General features: G+C 40.9%; 1 protein-coding gene across 1 annotated transcript in view; it reads right to left on the bottom strand.

Annotated features, from left to right (window-relative positions):
* CTNNAL1 (catenin alpha like 1) overlaps positions 1-20,841 on the bottom strand; it is a 56,686-nt gene extending 35,845 nt beyond the window's left edge. Inside the window, exon 1 of the mRNA XM_057369436.1 lies at positions 20,693-20,841. Coding sequence (XP_057225419.1) covers positions 20,693-20,818 — 126 coding nt within the window. The 5' untranslated portion in view covers positions 20,819-20,841. The remainder of the gene's footprint in view (positions 1-20,692) is intronic.
* Between the last annotated feature and the right edge of the window lie 6 nt (positions 20,842-20,847).

Below are 20,847 nucleotides of genomic sequence, written 5' to 3' on the forward strand. Positions count from 1 at the left end.
CCTGACTTGCCTTTTCTGCCCACTACACAGCGCTATACATTCCCTCTTGGATCACACRGACTGGAGATCAGCTGCACACTGGCTGCAGGAGACTGAAGATTAGTCCAAACACCAAACATGAGAAAACAAAGAGATCCTTTCCCTTCACAGAGGAGAAAGGCAGGATTGCAGAAGCAGCTTCTCAGCAAAGGCATTAGGTAAATGTGAGAACAGAGTGCAATCCTGACACTCACAATTAACTAGCAACTGCATTACAAACATGAGCTTCACTTTTTTGCTACAACTGTTTTCTAGCGAGAAGCAGAACAGAAGCTGAACTCTGTAGTTTCAAACATCTTAAACCAGCATAAAAACCCAACAAAGATAGTACTGCCTGCTCCTGTCTCCCACTCTCATGTTTGCAATGAATTTCTCTGATATGGGTTAAAACCTCAGCTGTGGAGAAGTGATGCTTGTCATTTCAGTTTTCCCCATAACAAGGTTCCCAGTCCAGTTCACTACTTAGCTTCATGAATATTTTTGGTGGCAAAAGGGAAACAGTACAGCCTAGGCAAAGAAAGATGGGCAGAAGTGCTCCCTTCAGTATGGTTTAAAATGCCCACAGAACTCCAAGGTAAGCTAAATCCCAGGAGCTCAAAGATGTCTGTTGAGAGAATCTCAGAATCACATAAATTACTTAAGTGTCTGAGTGTCTCAGCTGTATCAGCTGAATCACAGATGTCTTTGCCACTCGTCACAAAAACATAAATCACCATTCACTCATACATTCTCCTACCAGTCAAGCCTCTGGTAAGAGAATAGCATACCAGCTGTACCTGTAATGCTCACTTCAGATTCAAGGACATAGGAGCAAGCAGTATAGGAATTGTTCTGCTTTGTCATTTGATCAATGCCCAAGGTTCACCCTTCAGATATTACTGAGCCGTCTTTCTGGAACAAAAAGAGTGTTRTTGTTTAACACCTTTCTGAGGCTGGTTTGGAATGCCAGAAGCTGGTTTAGCCAAGTTTCCAGTATCAAACTCTTTGCAATGGAAAATGTGAATACTTCACAGAGCACTTTGCACACACAAAAAAAATTTAAAAGCCAAAAAAACTAAAACCAGTGCTGCCCTATGGAAGAATGGCAATGAGRATGGAAAATATTTCGTTCTGGTACAAAACATCAGTACAGAAACGCCCACTGCCTACTTACACAAGGCCTACTTTTCCAACATGTASCTAAGCCATAGGGTCTGAAGGAAGGCCATTTTCTATGTTGTTTTCATACAACAAATCTGTCCCTGTAAGAGCCCTCTGGATCACCAAACTTCAATTCCAAAGCCTGTAAACCCCAGATGCCTTTTCAGTAARAAGATTTTCTTACAATGAAAACACAGTCCTACTAGAGAATAAACTGAGGAAACATCTGAATATCTTCAAATTCAGTTTAGACAAGGAACGGCATTCCTCAAAATACACAACTACCATCATTTCAATGGAAATTCAGATAAACATGAAATTCATAGTAAAAATAAGTGCACTATGCAGCTCTCCTGAAATCTTGTATTGTAGATGCAAGTATTAACAAATTACCATCAGAATTAACAAATAYCCATCAGTAGGTAAACTAACAGTGCCAGCTGTGAATTCTTAAATAAGCATGGCTAGYTAGCTAATAGAGCATTAGTCCAAACACTGAGAAAAACCAGTTTGATAGAGGGTCACAACTTCATTTCTTCAAYTGGTTTTAAGCAAATAGCAATCCAGCGCTGGGTTAATATTACATTCATACAGCCATTGACGTCTCAGAAGTATATATAAAATATCACTGGCCTAAAACAAACTGCAAGTTTACATACTGGCTGCAAGTTTACCTCCCACAGCATTTTACACCAGTAAAAGTTCAAACATGTTCTGCATAGCCCTGAAAAAAAAGCATATGCAAATAACACTGCAGAGTGAAAGGAATCCCACTGTCTCTTACAAATCATCAAGGGCATTTATTTTAATTCCCATGTTACTGCAGAGGTATGCAAATAATAAAAACCATGAAGATATCATAGCTTAAATTGCTTTATTAAAGTCTTACAAAACACTCTCAGGAACACRAGTGCCTTTTACATTACTATAATTTCTTTAGCATTTTCTTCAGAGGGCATCTTAATTTTTGCAGAAAAAACAGCCTCTCTACTCCCCCTGCCAAAGTTGAGCAAGAATCAGCAGCTGTTTCSATAGGTTCACCTTCAGTGTCATTTTAAGCTCATGAAGTTCCACAAGGCTCAATACAAGGTCTTGCASTGGAGCTGGGACAATACCCAGTACCAAGGCAGGCTGGGGGCTGAATGGATTGAGAATAGCCCAGCAGAAAGTGACTTGGGGGTACTGGTTCAAGAAAAATCAGACGCGAGTCAACAACGTGCTTGTATCCTGGGCYGCAKCAAAAGCYGYGCAGCCAGCAGGCTGAGGGAGGGGATTTCTACTCCGCTCTGGTGAGACCCCACCTGGAGTGGGGTGTACACCTCTGGGGTTCCCAACATAAAAAGCACATGGACCTGTTAAAGACAGTTCAGAGGAGGGCCATGAAGATGGTCAGAGGGAGGGAACACTTCCATTAAGGCAGACTGAGAGAGCTGGGGTGGTTCAGCTTGCAGAAGGCTCCAGGGAGACCTTATAGTATATACAGGGAGACCTTTAAAGGTCTCCAGGGAGACCTTTTAATATATAATAGTTGCTTAGAAAAATATTAAGGAAGAATTTTTACYAAGGCCTGTAGTGACAGTATAGAGGTCAATAGGTTTAAACTAAAAGGGGGTAGATTCTGATTGGACTTAAAGAGGGAATTTTTTACCATGAAGCTGATGAGGCACTAGAACAATTTCCCTGAGCTGTGGAAGCCCCATCGTTYTAAGAGTTCAAGGCCAAGTAGTTTGAACAACTTGGGGTTTTGATGGGGCTTTGAGYAACCTGGTCTAGGGGAAAGTATCCCTGCAATGGCAGGAGTTTAGAACTAGATGGTCTTGAATGGTCCTTTTAATCCAAAGCATTCTCTGACTCTATGACTTGCTATAGATATCCCCTCGAGTAGTTTGCGTATGGAGATTCAACTCAGTTTATGGTTATACAGAGCAGCTCAAGCTTTGCAAAAACCTCTTAGAATAATGAACTCTTAGCTAGGTAATATAATTTCTTCTTAGACTGGCTAACTTAAGGCCACTGTAGTAATTATCTTCACATTGGAATGGAGGCAAGTTTGTTGAGTTCCATAATTTTTTTCCAGTAAGTAAAAAAATGTATGGATTTAACCATACAGTTAAACTGTACCCAAAAAATGCATTTTTTTAAGCCACAGTAAAAAACAACCATTATGAGAGACCCAAACCAGAAATTGGTCAACAGGTCTGAAACATCACCATAAACAGCTTCATGTAACACCTCTTTCAAGTGGGATCAACATTATGTAACAGATGCAGCCCGTACTGAAAGCACATTTGCATAGGATGTTTGCTATAAAAAACTAAGTAACAAACAGTCCTGAAATAGGAGTAGGTAGGTCATGATAAGAGAAAAAGACAAGAAATATAGATCAGTTAGAGGGCAGGGTTTAGTTCTAGAAACGTGAGTTACACATAAACCAAATGTAAAATGTTTAATAATATCAAAGGTATGAGGAAAGCTGTTGAGATACAGATGGGCTTCTCACAGCCTGCCACCTGCAGAAAACACTGCTGTACAAACAAGGTGAGAGAGATTTCTCAGAATTATGCATTCGTATACCCTCATGGAGTGTAAAGTGTGACAGGTACATCCTCCATTTCAAATGAAGTTTTGAAAAGGCAGAGGTAATAACAAGTGCAGTTTAGGATAAAAGACTTAATTAAGCTTGTCATTAACAGTCARGGTTAAAAAAATAACAAGATGTTAACTTAGGAAGGAAAGGAATTTCACTAGCWCATTAAGTGACAAACTGAAGGAAACTGTGATGCTAATAAGCAGAGCAAAGATTATTTAATCARTTCAGAAGATTATTTAACCAGTTCACACAATAATAATTTGCCTCAGAAGACAAATACAGCAATGAGCATCAAAAGGCCAATAAGAATGGCTTCTAAAMTAAAGAATAAGCAAAGATTTTGCTCCTGACTTTTAAACAACATTTAAAACAAAGATAAAAATTGGACAAGTTAAATGGAGAAAAGGAAAGACCCAGAAGAAATCTAACAAGGAATTTTCTCCCCAACAACCAACCAAAAGAAACTCTAAGAGCCAATAAAAAACTGAACTAGTAAAACTTGCAGCATTTAAGATACTTCAGATTACAAGAAATGGTTTTTCCCCTGGTGTCCATTTATTTGCAACCACACTAGAACTATTATTATTGTGGTTTATTTCTTTTCTTAAATGAAGAAAATCCTGTGAGTCTAAGAACATAATCTAAGACCTCCCTTAAGCATAATACCTCCCAAATATTTAATTTGTTGTATTCTGATCATGTATTACCCAGTCACCAACATCTGTCTTGTTTGAACAGGAGTTAGCAGCTGAAAAGATTACCTGCAAGTCTCTTTGAACAAGAGCAATACGTTACATGCTGTTTACCCAAGGATTTACTGATCAGGTCCTAGAGAGGAAACAGTCCYTTTGATGGTACTCACCCTCTGTTTAATATGAGCTCTTACACTATTTCCATGGAATGTTTACCAGAGATTTGAGCCAATCAGTTTAAGGAGTGTACAGTCTCAAGAATCTGCCAGCTATAATCCATTGTCACTTGTTATGAGAAGCCACAGAAAAATAATGGCTTTTTCTCAAGCACTTCACCAAAATTAACAGATACAGCCATAATGTATCAAGATATACTTCATATTTAAGGAAATAAGCTCCATTGTGGCAATTTTTGAGTAGCTGTTTTCAGATCTTTTTGAGGGCCTTCAGATACTGACATTTATATATACTTCATGCTCAGGAAGCATCATGACAGCATGCTTAGCTAAAAATATTCTAATGTCTATTTATTGTCAGTGTAATTAAGTCTTGCATGACAGAACTAAGTGATACTTAAGAGACAGGGTTTCAGGAAGTATTTATAGATATCTATAAATAAAACAGGAAACATAGCTATTTCRCAGCCCCTGCTACAAACACAAGAGTTAAACTGACAAGTTGTGTTGGAAGATACCCTGCCCACCTCCCTCTCAAGAGGGTGTACAATACCTATTGTACACCCTTGTGTACAATGATTTAGGACGATTTAGACTCTCAAGAGTAGTATTTGTTACTGTCTTTATGTGGTTGGTTGACCCTGTCTGGATGCCAGGTGCTCACCAAAGCCACTCCATCACACCCCTCCTCAGTGGGAAAAGGAAGAGAAAATAAAATAAAAGGCTTGTGGGCTGAAATAAGGAAGGGAGAGATCACTCACCAAGTACCATCACAGGCTAAATAGCCTCTGCTTGGGGAAATTAAATGAATTTATTTCTTATCAAATCAGAGTAGGATTATGGGAAGTAAAACGAATCTTAAAAATACCTTCCCTCTACCCCTCTCTCCTGGCCTTAACTTTATGCCTGATTCTCTTCCTCCTTTCCCCCAGSAGCACAAGAAGACAGGGAACCRAGGCTGTGGTCAGTTCATCACATGGTGTTTCTGCCATTGTTTCCTCCTCAGCAAGAAGTTTCCTTCCTCTGCTCCAGCATGAGATCTCTCCTGTGGAAGACAGTCCTCCATGAACTTCTCCAACATGAGTCCTTCCTGTGGGCWGCAGTTCTTCACAAAGTGTTCCAGTATGGGTCCCTCCCACAGGGTCCACTYCTTCAGGAACAGGCTGCTCCAGCATGGGTGCTCCTTGCTCTGTCAGGAAACCTGCTCCAGTATCAGCTCATCTCCACGAGGCCACAGATCCTGCAAGCAGCCACTTCAACACAGGCTTCCCACTGTGTCACAGACTCCTTCAGAYGTCCTCCTGCTCCAGCATGAGGTCCTCCACGGGCTGCAGGTRGATCTCTGCATCCCTGTGAACCCCYATGGGCTGCAGGGGCAMAACTACCTCACCATGGTCTGSAYCAYGGGYTCCAGGAGAATCTCTAATCCTGCAACTGGGGCACTGACTTGGTTATCTGCAGAGTTGTTTGTCCATATAATCATTCCTCTCTTCTCTGGCTGCAATTACTCCTGCACCATACCTTTTTCCTCCTCTTAAATACATTAYCCCAGAGGCGCTACCGCCAYCCGTGACTGGCTCAGCCTTGGCCAGCAGTGGATCCATCTTGGAGCCATCTGATATTGACCCTGTTAGACATGGGAGAAACTTCTGGCAGCTTCTCACAGAAAYCACCTCTACTACCAAAACCTTTCTACACAAACCCAACACACTCCTGCCCAGCCTGGAAAACAGCAAGCTTCGAGCAACCTCACTGCAGCCTTCCAAGTGCCTGAAGGCAGCCTACAGGAAAGATGGAGAGTGTCTATTACAAGGGCAGGCAGTGACAGCACAAGGGGGAATGGCTTCAAACTGAAAGAGAATCTGTTTAGACTACATTTTAGGAAAAGAAATCTTTACTCTCAGGATGGTGAGGCACTGGGACAGCTTGTCCAGAGAAGYRGATGCCCTATCCCTGGAGGTGTTTGAGGCCAGGYTGGATGGGGCCCTGAGCAACCTGATCTAAYGGAAAGTATCCCTACCCTTGGTGGGGGAGGGGGGTGGAACTAGATGACCTTTAAGGTCCCCTCCAACCCAGGCCATTGATTCTTTAATTCTATATTGATCAGCTGTCVTGCTAGAAAAAATTCAAGATGCTATCTCTATGCAATGAAGATGAACTGCCTGAGTAACAGCTCCTCATCCATTTCATGTATTTTCTGCTTTTTACCTTCCATTAACTTCATAAGAGTAGAAAATTTGTTTCTGAAGGAAAAAAAAAAAAAGTAATACCAGGAATGGAAAGCCTTTGCAAAGAAAATGTAATAGCACTACATACTGGGAAAGAAGTTACAAAACCCTACAAGAGTGGTGTAAGGCAAATTTAGTTGCATTTAATATGACATGCAGAAATCTGGGTCGAAAAGGCCTTCCCCAAACTGCTTGTACTTTCATTAGTTCACCTTGAGTTTGGGGGCAGAGAGAAATAATATTACATTTTAGGTACCATCTCTCATTAGGTCTTGTGTGCTCCTTGAGGACAATCACGTCTTTGGACTCATTCAGCCAGACAGCAGCACACATTGTTCCAACACCCACACCTGCTACAGAATACAACCATGCGTCAGAGAGAGCAGAGAAGCAGCAGCTGGCATTTGACATCCTGTCCATAAGGGCTACAAGCAGAACTGTCACACAGACTTCTCATCACAAGATGAGCCTCAGGGATCTTAGGAAGTGAAGAAGGACTACCTGTTTACCTGTCCTAGACAAAAAAAGTCTGTTAAGATTAGATGCCTGTCCAGGCACTAATGAAAAYCTTAAACATTTTGTACAATTTCAGGCACTAAAATATTTTTTTTAAAGTACAGCTAGTGTGTGGATTTTCAGAATTGGAAAGCCTTAYCCTTCGTCCCATATTTTATTTTCTAGAAAAATTCAACAAATAAACTTTGCAGAACCTCAACTTTGAAAGTTTCCAAAGGCTGGAAAGGACTAATCAAAATGAAATTCAACTGCACTAAGGATTAACACTCTAGGTAACTGTAAGAAGCCATATTCTATTTATCCTGAAAACATTATTTAAGACAATTGCCCSTGCTCTAYGGACAATTGAACCCGAACCATTTCTTCTACATGCTATTATTCAAAGGGGCAAACAATCCCTTCTTGCAGAAGTCACACAGACCTCAACACATCATTCAGGATGCTGAGTCAACACGGTTGGGACAGYTTCCACAAAGTGGTGTGATCCAGCTACCCCTTATTTATGAATTTTCATCATAGGTCCCTCTAGACCGGTGACAAGGAGAGCAGTATAAATGCACTGCATATCCAAGACTGCGGAGTACTGTTAGACTTTTGGCATTGAGACTATTGTATTTGTACCTTTACTTGTACGCTTTTAAAAAATATATCTTCTCAGTGGTTTTATCCATGTCTTTCATAAAAACCTTCAGGGAAGCAAATTAAATAAACAACTTTAACAACCCCTGTAGGCTGGTTCACTTATCTGWGGGCAAATGCTAACATGCTTAGTGGAGCCTCAGGCAATGTTTCACACGCAGTGTCTAACAAGCTGGTAAGCCACCTCTGAAAAGGAAGAAGGAACAATCCATGACCTGTAGTGACAAGCAGGAGCTGCCAAGCAACTCATGAACAGCCTTACTATCTCAGATCACTGGTGTACCTAACCTAGTATCTTGTATCCCCAACATGCTTGCCTAGAAAAGGTCACGAGAGTAAAGCAAGCAAATGCAATGCAAGTTATAATCCAGTTGTAACCAGATTTCCTACTGGCTAACTACAAACTGTACATTTAATTTTAAAACACCACAATACACAATACCTAATTGTGCACTTCTCACAAGCAMAATAGCTTCAGCAGATAGAAATGTTATCTCTTATTAATTAAGAAACAGTCTTCTTCACCTCCTTCACATCTACACTTCAAAATCTACGYTTTGTAAAGCTCAGCAGGAAAGACAAGAGTACACAACTTCAAATTCAAATACACACCTCAGATTATTAGTACCATTATTGTGTACTTGTTAGACATTCTTGGAATTCTTAAGAGATCAAAAGAAAGGATTCAACTCACAGCAAGACTGCACTATAGTAGTGAACAACCTTTCTTTGTGCTGAATGTGTTCCTAGAAAACCAAGGAACTTTTAAATTTCAAGTTCCAAACCCAACATCATTAAGAAAATGTGATATAGATGAACTGTTCAAATGAGGTGCAGCAATTTGATGACACCAATTTATTCCTCCAGTGTGGGTTATTTTGGGTTTGGGGATTTACGTAGTGGGGGTTTTTTTTTTTTTTTTTTTTTTTTTTTTTTTTTTTTTTTTTCCTGGGAGATAGGGGTTGGGTTTTTTTTAACCAAAGCAATGAGAACTCTGAAAACTTAAGGACTTTTTTTTTTTCCTGTGGGATTAAATTATTTCCAATCCTTTCTTTTTTCATTCAAGTTGTGAAAAGGAACATTAGAGGGAAAAAAAAAGGCAGGAACACAGCTCACTATTCTTGCAGGCCTGTGGATTCTTGGATATTATGTAGAAGACTGAATTACTTTAATAATGTTTTTAAAGTACCCTACTGTAGAGAAGAAATAGAATTTCTTTTTAATGTTCTCTTTTCACTTACTCCCTAAAATCAGGGATCCCATTGATCTGCAGAGGTGAAAACATGCAGAAAAGTATACAAAAACTGACCTGCACTGCTTTTATCCCCTCCTCTTTTTTCCACACATGGAAGATGAGACTGCTCACTGGAAMATCCTCAGTGAGGCCTGACCACTGATCAAAGATTCCTTGTTTACTCTTTTTGCCACATGAAGATAAGGATCTTCATTTTTCAGACAATTCAAATTCAAGCTTTCTTCTCTTTTTCAAGAGACACATGCTAATTCCCAGACTGAAGCTGGGTACCTTTGAGCAACTTGACACGAGTTGGCAAAGACAGTTTTTCAAATAAGGTCCAACTTAACTTCTGATTATAAAATATGTGCATCAACAAGCCCACTCCACATCATAAAATATGCATTTGCCTATTAAAAAATGCGTCCAAAAGTAAAACTGACTTTCTAACKCAACTGCTGTCTTGAGGTTTGCAAAAATGTACAAATTCACTAGAAAAGGTAAACATAACCTAGTAGACCAAATAACTGRGTTTCAGAGCATATAAGACAGTACATTTTCCTCCCCTCCTCTTGCCCTTCAGTTCAGCATCTTCTTACCAAAACAGCTAGATTTCATAAACAAAGCAATTCCCGTTTTTCATTCCACATCTAGAAATCCTGGGTAGGATTAAGCCTAAGAAAATCCAACTCAGAGGGAAGTTCATTGTTTAAAGTGTACTTTCAGATGTGGTCAAAACAGATGCAGACATGTTTTCAGCACCAGAGATGTCCAGGTCTCAGAAATAACTCAATTTACTAACATAATCAGGTAACCTCAAAACCAGAGACTGGCAAGCAATAATTCTGGCTTTTCTCCCGAACTTGCCTTGTTAATGTACCTAACCTTGTATTTCTTGTGCAAACAATGCCTGAGCCAGTTCTGAGCTGCTTATTCAAAAAAAACACCATTGTTGTGGAACTAAAAATTCAGACATTGTAATAAAGGACGGRGCAGGGACACACACCACCTGCAACTGAGAATTCTTTCTATTCAAACCAGGATTGGCTCCTGAAGATGCAGAAAATGTTCCTTGTTAATTCCATAAGCAGGTGGCTTCCCTGCCATGAGTACCAGCTATTCAATCCTTCTTGCATTGCATGCTCCTGACAGAAGAGCTCCTGCAGCCTTTTTTAGAGAAGGCTTCCTCAGCAGCATTTTGACATCGCACTTCAGATCAGAACGGCACCTGGTATTCCATTTTGAAAAGCACTTACTTGCTCTAGGGATTAACTGAGAAGTACAGTCTGCTCTGGAAAAGGCTATGCAAATCCAACTACCATCYACCTACAGGAAAGCAAAACAAAACAAAAACTTCATATAATCCAGGAACTATTATCTTTTTAACGCTAAAGTGCTTCTATGTTCTTTTGATTGCTTCACTGAAGAGCTCCAGGGCAATAAAAACTCATTCAGTTGGAAAATTTAAGAATATTTAAATGCAACATGGAGATACAATATGGAATCTTTGGTAATTAAAAGGGAATGTGCCATACACTGGTCTAACTCCTTCATATTAAGTGCTTGCAACACTGGACAATATCATCCTTCAACTTCCAAACTTTTCACACGTATAAATAAACAACAAAAATACCATCACTAAGCCATGYTGAAAAGATTAGGTTACTACAGAACAACTTTGCTTTATTGTTATTTGAAAATACAGGATTTATGTGGTTCTAAATGGTTATATTCATTCTGCTTGATAAAAACATGTTTCTGTAAGACAAAAGCAACAGCATACTTTTCTATCTTTAGAAAAGTAATTACATCTGAAAAAATTTAAGATTTCATCATATATTAGTTTTGCAACTTGTGCTTAGGAGTTATCTTACTGTTTGAGAATTCATTTTAGGCATGTAACTAAGAAATAATACAATTCAGTATCTAAAGTAGAATGACAGTTATAAGCTGGCTCTAGAGACTACATCACTTCTCATTTACCCCATTAGCTTTAAACAAGGCTACTAATGAAAKGCAATATAGATCAATGAGTAAAAAATAGAATTTAGATTCTGTCTACCAAGGGTTATACTGTGCCAATTAATTAAGAAACATCAAATATATCCATGCAGAAAGCCAYAGGCTCGTAGTACCATACAACGGTTTTACTAAACTATAATCAGAGTTGTTTGCAATCATTAATTCATAAATCATCCTTTGGGGATTTCCCTACCTAATCTGTCTAAAACCATCTGTTAACAATGCTGAATAGCAAGAAAGCTGCTCTAATTCTTGTGCAGGATCACAGARAGGCAGTTGTGATTTACTACTCATTCTACTGGAGAAGTACAAAAATTTGTTTAATCTGTAGAAAAGTCATTAATCAGATCTCAAAAATGTGAAAGGTAAGATACCATTGAAAAAGAGCAATTGCTTTTCAGCTATGTCAGTAAAAAGCAACTTCCTTCAGCAACTTGAAATGTTAGTCCAAATCCTTTATCACATGAAAGACTAAGGTATTGAACATTATAAAGAAGTAGCCAAGCTTAACTCAAAGCCAGTTTTGCTATCCAAGGGTTCACAGAAAAAAATGCCTGAAACCACAGCTGTTTTCATGATAGTGCTGTTGCTCATGCGATAAAATGTTCAGGTGCAATTTTTGTTGTAAAGTAGAATATAATTAGTGATAGTTACATCATTAATTATTAACATAACAAAATAATTTAATTTGCTTTTTAAAGTTACTCTAAGGTAGCCCTGGGCTCCCCAGCATACCTTAAGAACCACAACTGTAAATTATTATCTATGTCTCTTTCACTGTTTCATGATGACCTAGCTTCAATGACTAAAAGTTGTCAATTAAAAACTAGTCTCAGTAAAAGGAAATCTGAAACCACATCAGCCAMGAAAGACAATTGATACTTTGACTGAAATAATCACCTTTTCTACATCCAGATGACAATTTCCCAAGACTAACTCTTCTGCATAAATTAAAGTGAAACAATCAGGTTCCTTTAGGGGCACAGAGCACCAAGTGTAGGCTGAGTAACAGCTGAGCTTCTACCAGAAAAAGAATTTGCACGAAGTGCAAAATGCTTAACACAAACCAGAAGCTTACAACTTAACCCGCAATACCTATGGAACCTCAGGGAGAAGMGTCAGTGAGTTAGTGACTAATTGGAACTATGGAGGCGCAACTCCAAACCCAGGCAGCGCCATATGCTCGGGACCCACAGCAGTCAGAGCATATGATCCATGGCAGAATTCCGCTGCGSTACAGGATGCTATCTCGGAAGAGTTTAGCCTCACTCCATATAAGTTATTACGCAAGCCTTTACACSACAATTCATAATTTTATTACTCAACAGCAATGCCAAGTTTCAAGAGTAAAGTGAGCACCAAATAAATGTATAAGATAGAAAATTCTGGAAAAGAGAAGAAACAGCTTCTCAAAGCTTTCAAGTTACTGGGACTTTTAAAGTACTGAAAAACAAAGACAAGACCCCAAGAAACATGTTTAAATGAATACACGCAGTTATTTTTTTCTCTCAGATGAAATGAGCTAAAGACAAATATGGATCATCCTACTTTTTCCAAAAAAGAATTTTCCTATCCTCTAAAAAGAGCCATAAGGGGCAATGCAAAAGCTCTGGCACCATACCGGAGAAATAACAGCCAACAATGTAAGAACCCTTTAGCACCTTAGACATAAGAAAGGGAAAGACCTAGAGGAACCAAAAAAATGCCCAGTGAAACAAGGCAGCCAAGGGATTTGCTGGAACAAATCTGTCAGTGCATCTGCTGCATGGGAAATGCAAATAAGTTGAAATGGATCTGAGTTTGGACYAAATGATGAAGTTCAGGAAGGGAATGAGACTAGGCATATTCCTTAAGATTATGAATATTGTCCAGAGAGTGTATGAGACGCTTCTATTTAGAGTCTAAAAGCATTTGATTAATGCATTTGATGAACAAGTTTCAAAAGTAATGTCATGAGCCTGTATTTCAATGCAATACTATGGCTACAGACATTCAAACATTAGCTTATACACCAGACTTGATGCACGCTGAAGTCAAAAACAAAAAAGACAGGGAGAATGTGGGGGATTTTTTTCCCCCCGGTTTATGTCGACTTCCAAGAATAAAAAGCAAGTGATTCTAAATTAGAAGCCTAACAATGCTTTAATATAGGACTCACTGCTTTAAAGCTGTTAGAGGATAATGACTGAATTTCAGAGGGCTCCTCTCTGCTAATCATTCCAGCTTGTCAAGGTCCCTCTGAAGGGCTGCACAGCTCTCTGGGGTATGGGCCACTCCTCACAGCTCTGTGCCATCAGTGAACTTGCTGAGGAGGCCCCTTCAGCCAAGTCACTGATGAACAAGTTAAAAAATACTGGGCCCAGTACTGACCCTTGGGGGATAYCACAAGTGACAGGCCTCCAACTAGACCCTGTGCCACTGATTACAAAGCCTTTGGGATGTGCCATTCAGGCTGTTCTCGATCCACCTCACTGTCCACTCATCCASTCCACACTTCCKGAGTTGGCCCATGAGGCTGCTGTGAGAGACAGTTCCAAAGTCTTGCTGAAGTCAAAGTTGAAAAGATCCATTGTTCTGCCCTCATCTATTCAGGAAGTTTCATCACAGACGTCAAGCAGGTTGKTTGAGCATGCTTTGCTATGCCGACTGCTCCTGAACCCCTTCTCATCATCCACGTAGATAGGGATTGCTTCAAGAATGAGGCGTTCCATCACCTTTCCAAGGATTAAGGTGAGGATGACTGGCCAGTAGTTCCCTTGGTCCTCTTTCTTACCCTTTTTCTAGACCAGGGTGATACTTGACCTCTTCCAGCCCTCAGGCACCTCTCCTGATCATCCTGACCTTTCAGAAATTATTCTGAACAGCCTTGCTGTGGTGTCCACCAGGTCTCTCAGCACTCATGGATGCATTCCATCAGGGCCCATGGGCTTGGGGATGTCAAGTTTGCCTACATGTTCTCTAATCCTTGACCGGGGAAAAAWCTTCCATCCAACATTCCTGATCTCCTGGGTTAGAGATTCCTGAGGGCTGGTCTTGTCAGTGAAGACTGGTACAAAGAAAGCATTCAGTAACTCTGCCTTCTCTGTGTCCTCTGTCATCAGGGTCCTCCCTCCATTTAACAACAGGCCAACATCCTTCTTAAGTTCTTTTCTTATTGATGTAGTTGAAGAAGCCATCTTTTTCTTCCAAACCAGAAAATCCACAAAAAAGCTTCCTCAAAGACACTGCTAGCCTACAGACAAAATCCAAAGGCCAGTGCCAGTAGCACTGACAGCAGCATACTGAACTGCATGTCCACAGTTTTGCGCTTCTCTTTAATCTCTTTTTCAGTTCCATGGTGAATAATATCAGTTCCACTAAAGATACAGTAATGTACCAGCTATTTCAGTCCATTTCCTCAGGAGTTATAACCCCAATGTACTCAGTTACTTCCTTACCACAGTTTTGCCCTCTTCTTTTGACGGAAAATAAGAACAGAGCAGAGCAGCTGTTCATAATTGTGTTCAACTGCAAAAGAAAGAGAAGCAATGCCTACTCCAGAATGTACCTCTGTGAGGTACTCAGAGAATCTGTGTGGAATCAAAGTGACTGCAGAACACACTATGAAAATGTTAGATAAAATGAACTGGTACAACTTTCCAACATTAGATGTTGCTCACTAAAATTTCAAGGGGCTCAAAGATACAATGGACTGCATCAACTTTCTCACGCTATCTCCTGCTTAAAACCAGATTAAAAGTCACAGTACAAAGGTTGCCTGGCATTTGTATATGGCAAATCAATACAAAAAATTAGAAAGAAGTCGTGGACACTCGACTAAATATGACATATTGGCAAAGATTTAAAAAAGGTGTTTGTTAAAGAATTTCTGCCTCACAAAACAATCAGATTTCTCTGCAGACATCCATCCCATTACATGGATAAAAAGGCACTCTGCTGAAAGAAAACTAGGAAACCAAGTTCACACCACAGCTTTCAAAGGACAYCAAGCAAGCCTCTGAGAGAAACAAAAGCAGACCCTTTGTATGAATATTGAACTCATCAAGAGACAGAATGACAAGCAGGAAGATGAAGGATATCAGAAAGTAAATGATGACTTACTTTAATAGTTAGAAACCTGCCTTGCAACACAGATTATTATATAATCATAAAGAGAGAAAAGAGATAAGCAAGTAATAAAATGATGAAAATTTGTTGTCGGTCGCAATTTTTTGGGACAGTAAAGATAAGATCTGACTACAGAACTGCAGAAACAACTTGCAGCACTGACCAGGGAAAAAATGTCAGACCAAAAAAAATCACTGCAGATTAAAGTGATACAGACAGGAAAGTACAATCCCAGCTCCCCTTACGAAAGCTGGGTCCAAGCTGACCCTTCCTTCTCAGCAGCAGGATCTTCTGATTACCAAACAGACATCCACTAAAAAAATCTGATTTGCTTATGATGAAAGCAATTTCCAAGATCATCTACTCCAGTTTCCTGCTAAAACCAAGTCCAGTTAGAATGCACTGTTTATGGTCTTATYCCTTCTGAACATCTCCAAAATTGCAGACTCTGTAGGTGCTCCACACACCTCAYCCAGCATCTGGCCTTCCTTTACATTGAAAACGGCCTTCTCTTCCATCTCATTAGATTTTCCTATGTTCCAGCTTCTGTCCATTGCTTCTTGTTCTGTCACCATACATGTCTGGTATCAATCTGTCTCTGTTTTTTCCATACCTGCCACTAGGTGGGTGGTCGTTRTAGACGGCAGTAAGACAAAAAAAAAATCACTGGCGAYACAAGTCATACAGAGAGGAAAGTACCATCTAGCTTTCTATATGAAAGCTAACAGACCATTACACCTCTCTTCTTGAGATGAAACAAGCCCACTTCCTTCAACCTCAGCCCTTATGTCACACGCTCCATTATGTCAGTGTTTTCCCTGGTACAGAGTAGCACAGAAGTGAATATGGTACTGTACCCTATGCTGCCTCACAAGTGCCAAGCAAAACAAGAATCACTTCTACTCATTACATTACTGCTACCAACCCCAGGTGCAGCTGGCCATCACTGCTGATACCCATTCAACTTGTCCTCCAGGACTCCCATGCAAAGTTTTTCTGCAGACAGCTGATCCTAGCCTGTACTGCAGCATGGTGTTACCCTGGCTCAGATGCACGACTTGGACTTCATCAAACTTCCTGTCAGATCATCTTTCCAGCCTGTCCCTCTCTCTAGCAGCCCTGTCCTTCACAGGTYGGACACTCCCCAACTTTCTGTAGGGGAGTACACGTGCCTGTTGAACATGCCGCCCCATGCTCACCCTAACATTCAGACCATTAATAAAGATGGTAAACAGTACTGGCCCCTGTAACAGTCTCTGATAATAATTGACAAGAAAAAAAAAAGGCAGAAAGAAGTTTATAGATTATATACAGACCTTCAGCAAGCACAATGGCTTTCTAAAGTCACACCTGCCGAGTGAAAACTGCATCAGTGAGCTTTTCACATAATAAGGAAAACATCAGCTGTGGGTTCTTCTGTGGGCTCTAACATACAAGTCCAGAAACTTCAGGAGAAACAGAATASTGGCAGACCATTATGTAATATTATATAATATTTACTGAAGTGGGAATTACTTTAGCTAGCTTCAGAGAAAGCAAGGAAACAATACCATAGTAAAGAGCAGATTTGTTTCATTCACCTCAAAGCAGGTACTACTGTTAACTTATGTAGAATCTAAGACTGACAACAAAATTCAGAAGCACTGTGTAATTAAAAATAAAGAAAAACTTAAATGCTTTTATTTTTTACTATATAGGTAGGCAAGTAAATTCCAAAACCTCTGGCAGTATCTTCTATACCAAGAAAGTTGGAAGAACATGTTCAGTAACATATGGGCACACAGTCTCCAATGCTCCAAAATGCCTATGACAAAATGGGCTTTCTGAAAGTTCAGCAGCTGCAATCACATTGATCTGTCTTCCAGATGCTGGAGGAGTCACCTTCAACTGTGAAAATTGACTTTGTTCTTTCAGGAATACAGAAGTATAGAATGATTTGGGATGGAAGTGAAGGTCATCTGGTTCCACTCCTGCTCTGCCAAGGGCTGGGACACCTTCCACTACACCAGGTTGCTCAGAGCCCCATCCAACCCTGATCACTTCCAGGGATGGGGCATCCACAGCTTCTCTGGACAATCCCTTCCACTGTCTTACCACCCTTACAGAAAATAATTTCTTGCTATACCTATCTAATTTTGACTTAAAGCCATTACCCCTTGCTCTACCATTACATGCTTCTTAACAAAGTCCCTCTCCAACTTTCTTGTAGGTCGTCTTTAGCTACTGGAAGTCTGCTACAAGTCTCTCCAGAGCCTTCTCCAGGCAGACAGGTCTCAAAGTTTCAATCTTTTCCCAAGTACCTGACTGYGAAGGTTGACAAATACCTATTCTGCTGTTTCTCAGAATGCTTCCTCTGAACAGATCTAGACAGTCAAACTCCGACAGCTGTGAAGATACCCAACTGCTGCTAGACTGGCAAACAGGTACAGAATGGCAGCTGCRGAAGCCACATCCTGAAAGTGCTTTTCCCCTGTTTTTGCTTTTCCTTAACTGTTTAAACGACTTGTTATTAAATGAGTCAGCAKTGACCACTTCAAACACCCTTCCTGACATGTGTTGCCAAAAACTTCCCATTAAAAAAAACAGACCCCAAAATAATTAGACTGGAAATGGGCAGTAGCAGTGAAGGAGATGTCTAGATTTTAAAATAATACCATAGTATTTATGCATGGAAAACTGAACTAAAGACACCTATCCAGAAGAAGAAAATACTACTTATTTTAAAGAAAATTGTGGTGCTTGACCCCAGAAGCCATATTGTCTGAACTGCATGACACATGCTTTGCAAAATACTGTACAATGATTCTTTTCACAGCACAGCTACACAGATATTGAAAAAGAAGTGTTAGCAAATATGCTTAATACTGTGGCTTAAATCTGTCGTCTTTGTCATTTGTGATGCTCTTAAAAATGGGCCACATCAGGGTCTGAACAGATCTAGTTTAACTCTGTAAATACTCTAAGTTTTAAAACCAATTATAGTTGGTTTAATAAGTACATGCAGTAATGACTCTTAGGGTAATTTCTCCTGCTGGATAAACAGAAATTTTATACCACTGCTGATAGCAAATATACTCTGCTACAACACAGTCTATAAGAAAAAAAAAAAACAAACCAAACCTCAAACTACAAATTCAAAATGCAATTTAAAAAATCAAACAAAGCCAACCGTCACATTTGCTGAGAAAGAACAAGCAGGCAAACACATGTTTACAATATTACAATCAGGACGATGTACTGTACAGTACATGAATTTAAATAAGAATCAATGCAGCTTTTTTTTTTTTCTTTTTTTCTTAAAGATTTAGCCCCACATTAGAGATTGAAAGTGAGTTTGTCAGACAAGGCACCTTTTGTTTCCTCTTTGCTTAAAATAAGTAGTGAAAAGCAGGAGGAACATTCTGACTATTTTTTTTCGGTACTATACAAGTATCACATAGCGCCTCTCAGATTTTAACAAAAGGGTAAACTGTGAAGTTAACTTCACAGCAGGAACAAAGCCCTTTGCAAGTGTATTTCGTACAAACAGAAAAACAAAATCCTGAGGGTTGCTACATGCAAAGCTTATGCAGAATCTAAAMGCAAATTCTGAGACTAAGAAGTACTCTATAAACACAATTTTGCATAAATTTCCCGAACAAAGCCAGTCACTGAGATCTCAACTGAACAATCCAGATGGAACGGTACAGGCAGAAGTGATAAACTACTCCAGTAAGTGGGGCATTTTACCAGGCAGGTGTAGGGAACTACTGCTGACACCATCAGCAACTTCAGCCTGAATCTGAGCAGAGCTCAGTGCTCACGCTTCAGGGAAACACACTTGTCTCAAGTCTGGAGTGCCTTAGCAGGAAAACAGTGAGCTCTGAGTGTTCACAAATGSTCAGATACCCTGTATACAGGGAAGTGAAAGTTGCTTAGCCCTTCTGGAAGATGCTGCCATAGGCTTTGTGGTCAATGAAAAATCATACATGACATACTACATTTGCAATAGACCCACAGAGAAGTAAGATCATTGCTATTAGCGAGTACTCCAGAGAAATAAGAATATCTTCACATAAACCTTTTAGAAGTAAGAATTTAACATATGCAACTAAATTCAGCTTTTGCAACTGGACGTGTTTCCAATTGCTCTCAAGCTTCCTAAAAGAGGTCTCCCTATTTTATCTCAGTTGTTTCAAGACTAGAAAATTAATTCAACTTTACTTTGCTTGGAACAAGTGGTTCTATCCCTTTGAAGGCTTTGCTATATTGACTGGGATTTCTCCAAACAGAAAAATAAATACACATTACCATGGTAAGTACAGAAACACAATTACCCATCACAAACCCTTCCTGAAGCCCTGACATACAAATGCAGAACAAGGCTAACCACAGTTTGTTTCCATATGGGATATGATGGTATAAACACAATTTGATCTCACTAGGACTAGTTATAGCTGTTAGATTTTGTTTAAAGATGTTTTACAGATAGGTTTTGACTTGCTAACTTTACTGATCAGTGCTCAAAGTACCAAAATACTATAAACACTGTGCTGCTTTCAGACATTATTTTTCAAGAAACAAAATTCTAATGGSTATGTCAAACTCCAGAAATGTCTGAAAAAAAACCCCAACAGTAACAACAACAAAAAACACCAACGCAGAAGTGGCTGGCATGCAATTACTTAGCAGATCACTGAAAAGCCCGTTTTGGGGGGTTTTAAGGTCATTTAGCACAATGCGGGACATCGTAAAAGGTCACTAAGACAGTTTGCCTATTACCGAACCTCGTAAAAATCGGGCACTACCCCGGGGTGCGGCAGGAGCTCCAATCAATGCAACGCTCAGGCCAGACCGCGAAAACACAAAGCTCCGCCAAAGCCCCTGAAGACGAGCGCTGTCTCCAGCGCCGAGCCAGGAGGGAAGGAGCGCGCTCCCACGCGGACAGCAGCAGGCGGGAGGCTCGGGAAGCCGGGAGCGCTCGGGCGGCGGGGCAGTCCCTCCGTCCCCCACGCACCGCGGCGTCCCGGGGCTCGGACCGCCGGSGGCACCGCAGCGCCCGGCGTTACGCAACGCTCCCCCGCGACCTTGCGGGGAACTTCGGAGTCTTTCTCCGGGAGGGACGTGCGAGCAGCATCACCCGCACGGCGCCGGCTCCGGCAGCCGCCCGCGGCCGGCGGGACCCCGGGACGGGCGGGAGGGGGCGCGGCCGGAGAGAAGGGGCTACCGAGCGCCGCGACCCGAGCGCGCAAACTTCGGCGGCGGCCGAGCTCCGTCCCGGGCGGGGGGAGGGCGGCGGGAAATCGTTCTCCCGCGGCGGTATATCCTACCTGCGACACCAGCGGCACCAGCGTCTGCTCCACGGAGCGCGTGCGGATCTCCAGCCCCGCGTCCGCGCCCAGCCCCGACGAGGACGACGAGGAGACGCCGCTGCTGCTGCACGGGGACGTGGCCATAGCGGGCGAGCCGGGCCGGGACCCCCTCC

This window comes from Malurus melanocephalus, unplaced genomic scaffold (assembly GCF_030028575.1).
Source record: "Malurus melanocephalus ecotype Western Australia unplaced genomic scaffold, MMel_1.1 scaffold_110, whole genome shotgun sequence".
NCBI lineage: Eukaryota > Metazoa > Chordata > Aves > Passeriformes > Maluridae > Malurus > Malurus melanocephalus.